Source organism: Nylanderia fulva, unplaced genomic scaffold (assembly GCF_048542155.1).
Source record: "Nylanderia fulva isolate GAGA-0341 unplaced genomic scaffold, ASM4854215v1 Scaffold89, whole genome shotgun sequence".
Lineage (NCBI taxonomy): Eukaryota > Metazoa > Arthropoda > Insecta > Hymenoptera > Formicidae > Nylanderia > Nylanderia fulva.
Window position 1 is genome coordinate 230,626 of NW_028191015.1, and position 3,534 is coordinate 234,159.

The following is a 3,534-nucleotide window of genomic DNA, read 5'->3' on the forward strand; positions in this document are numbered from 1 at the left end:
GTCGCGCGAGAGGAGATACAATTTAGTCCCGATAACAACAAAACGACTATTTTTCTGAAAGTAAATAATTACACTAGACGCTCTTTCGACCTCAGCCGAACGATAGAATAAAGAGAATTATTCTCGACTATTCTAGAAACACGGGCCTATAAAAACCTCCTCTCTCGTGATCGCGGCGCTCTTTTCCGATTGCTCGTCGCGTCAAGAGTGTGCTTCTACTGTAAGAAAAGGATCGCTTGTCTTTTTCGTTTTATCACGTTTAATTACCGTTGCTTGCGGAACATTTAGTTATTAATTATCGACTCGGCTATTTCTTTTGGTTTATTCTAATCAGTTATCTTTTTGTAAATTCTGTGCGGTTTCAATACTTGTATTTTTCTTTGTCTTAGTCTTAAATATAGTTTATATTAAACAATACGTGTGTGTCGAGTGCAGTGTTTCGCTGTCTTCTCGCTTCCGAACTCCCTATCCTGCCTTCTGTCGCGCACATTATTTTGGTCCTTCGAGCCGGATCCTCCAGAACCTCCTGTGAATCCGGTGCCACGTAAGCGTAGAGTTTATCAGTGTAGGTGACCAGTGCATCTGAAAGTAAGACAGTGTCAGAGATGGCAGACACGACAACTATAATTACCAACGCCACCGCGCTATATGGCAAGATCTCGCGCGCATACGATAACCTTCGGAAGCTCGGCGAGGCCAACATCACACTCGGCGCGGTGGAAGCCCGGCTTCTGAATCTCGACAAACTGTGGGAGAAGTTCGATGCGATGAATGATATCTTGGCTGAGCGTGTAGACGAACTAAAACATGACGCCTATGCTAAACAAGACATACCTTCACTCGGCGAGGAGTCTTATCTAGTGAACAAGGGCCTGATGTTGGAGTTGCGGCGTACTCTCCAGAAAAAGGAACGCGCCGCTGCTTCTGCTACTTCAGAGACATCAACATCGGCGCCTCGCACCACGCTACCTCGAATCCAGCTGCCGACCTTTACGGGAAGATACGAGGATTGGCCGGCCTTCCGAGACCTCTTCGTTTCCCTCATCGGCCAGGATAAGACGACGAAGCCTGTAGAAAAAATGCACTACTTGAAGAGCTGTGTCAAGGGCAAAGCAGATCTTCTCATCAGAGACCTCAGTTCTACCGAAGCTAATTACGAACGAGCCTGGCAAACTCTAAGCAACTACTATGAAAATAAGCGCTTACTAACTCGCTCTTATTTAACAAATTTTTTAAGCCTGCCAAAGATGAAGGGAGAATCCGCTGCTGAGCTTAGGAAGATATTCCATGGCATCAAGACTACGGTCAGCTCGCTGACGAGCATCGACCGGCCGGTAGGGATTACTGAAGATCTCTTTGTGCACCTCGCCGTTGACCTTCTCGATAGTCGCTCTCGCCGCGAGTGGGAGACCTCCATCAGTGAGACAAACGAACCTCCGCCATACGCTCTGCTAGAGCGATTCCTTGAGCGACGTCTTCACACTCTGGAGTCATTACCCTCGACGAAGATCGACGTCTCGCCCAACAAAACCGGCGGGAGTCAGTCGAAGTCGACTCGTACCCACCATGCTCGTAAGCAGGACTCAAAAGAGCCCAAGGGAAACACCAGAGGACGCTGTTCAGCCTGCCAGGGTGACCACTTCGTGATGCTGTGCGACACTTATAAGAAAATGACGGCCTCAGAGCGCAAGCAGCACGTCGAAGGCAACGACTTGTGTGGAAACTGTCTCGGCCGACACAAAATCAAGGATTGCGCCTCCAAGAAGAACTGCTCCGCGTGCAATGACCGGCATCATACCTCACTCCATGATGCCTACCGCTCATCTGAGACCGTCAAGACGTCGCACGTCAGCAAGGGACCGTTTCCGACGCCTGTATCTGTACTTTTGGCCACGGCGCGCGTTCGCGTATGCGATCGCTATGGTTTCTGGCAGTCAGTTCGCGCCCTCGTCGACCAAGGCTCGGAATCCTCCATTGTATTGGAAAGGCTCACCTAACGCTTGAGGCTAGCACGGCGCTCCGCTTCGGTTTCAGTGTATGGAGTCGGCGGGAAAAAGACAGGCGTCTCAAAGGGTAAAGTAGTACTCACCCTCCAGTCTCTTAGTGGCTGCCCTTCCATCACCGTCCACGCTCTGGTGCTGCCGAAGCTGACCATCTACGCCGGCGGCTACAACGGCGGCGAGCAAAACTGGTCTCATCTTCAGGGTCTGGAACTCGCGGACCCTGATTACCGCTCAGCTGATCCGGTTGACATCCTCCTTGGCGCGGACGTTTACGGTTCAATCCTCTGTCAGGGCCTAAAAAAGGGAAATCGACATGAACCAATAGCTCAACAAACTACGCTCGGCTGGATACTGTCAGGCGTTGTTGGTGAGACGACTACCGGACATCACGTTCACACTCACCAATGCCAAATTGAAGACGACGTCTCTATCCTGGTGCGTCGCTTCTGGGAGCAGGAGGAGCTTCAACGGCCTTCACAACTCTTTTCTAAGGCTGACCAGGAGTGCGAGGATCACTTCCTGCGACATCACACTCGTACAGCCAACGGTCGATATGTGGTGAGACTGCCGACGATCGAGCCTCTGCCTGACCTCTCAGCCACTCGACGCGCCGCCAGTCGGGCCCTGCAACACGTCAGCAAAAAACTAGAACGAGAAAGCACCTTCCGCAGCATGTACGTGGATTTCATGAAGCAATACTTGGACCTCAACCATATGAAGCCGGCTCCCCTGTCAACTACTGGATCTCTACAACGAACCTGCTACCTTCCTCACCACGGGGTCCTGAGCGAAAGCAGTGCCTCTACTAAGTTGAGAGTGGTCTTCAACGGTTCGAGCTCCTTGGCCAACGGCGACTGTCTCAACCGATTTCTGATGACGGGACCCAACCTGCTTCCCGCCCTAGCTGACATCCTACTACGGCGGAGAAGGCACCGGTACGTCTTTGCTACCGACATTGAAAAAATGTACCGGCAAATCCTGGTACATGCCGATGATCAGAGCCTGCACTGTAAAAAAATTTTGTGTAAAATTACAACTATTATAGTGGGTAATAATAGGACCCACTATAATAGTTGTAAATTTCCACGCGTTTGTAAATTTGCAATGTAGAAGTAAAATTAATTTCTTCATTTGTAATTGAGCTGATTGCAGAAATAAATTCACAATATATATGTAAAATTATAAAACGGTAATGTAAAAATATTTTTTACAATTGTATTATTAAACATTCAAATATTAAATTTACACAACAGAGTGTAAATGCACAAAATGTGAACTTAATAATAGTTCACACGTTTGTATTGTTACAAATAGAAATATGAAATTCACATTGCAGAGATTATGTTTACCACATCTTTTTGTAATATAATTCTGCATGTTTGTGATATTACACTTTAAAATATAATTTTTACTACAATTATTCAGGAAGATTATACCAGTTAGTAATATATATATATATATATACATATATATATAATTCTCAATATGCCGCGTGATTAAAGAAATACCCTGTTTCAAAAACCTTCAATCA

General features: G+C 47.2%; 1 protein-coding gene across 1 annotated transcript; it reads left to right on the plus strand.

Moving 5' to 3' along the window:
- The first annotated feature begins 605 nt into the window (after positions 1-605).
- LOC146719714 (uncharacterized) lies at positions 606-3,263 on the plus strand. The gene is made up of 3 exons (XM_085489603.1): positions 606-1,959; positions 2,035-2,938; positions 3,257-3,263. The coding sequence occupies exons 1-3, from the start codon at positions 606-608 to the stop codon at positions 3,261-3,263; spliced, it is 2,265 nt and encodes a 754-aa protein (XP_085345729.1).
- The last annotated feature ends 271 nt before the right edge of the window (positions 3,264-3,534 follow it).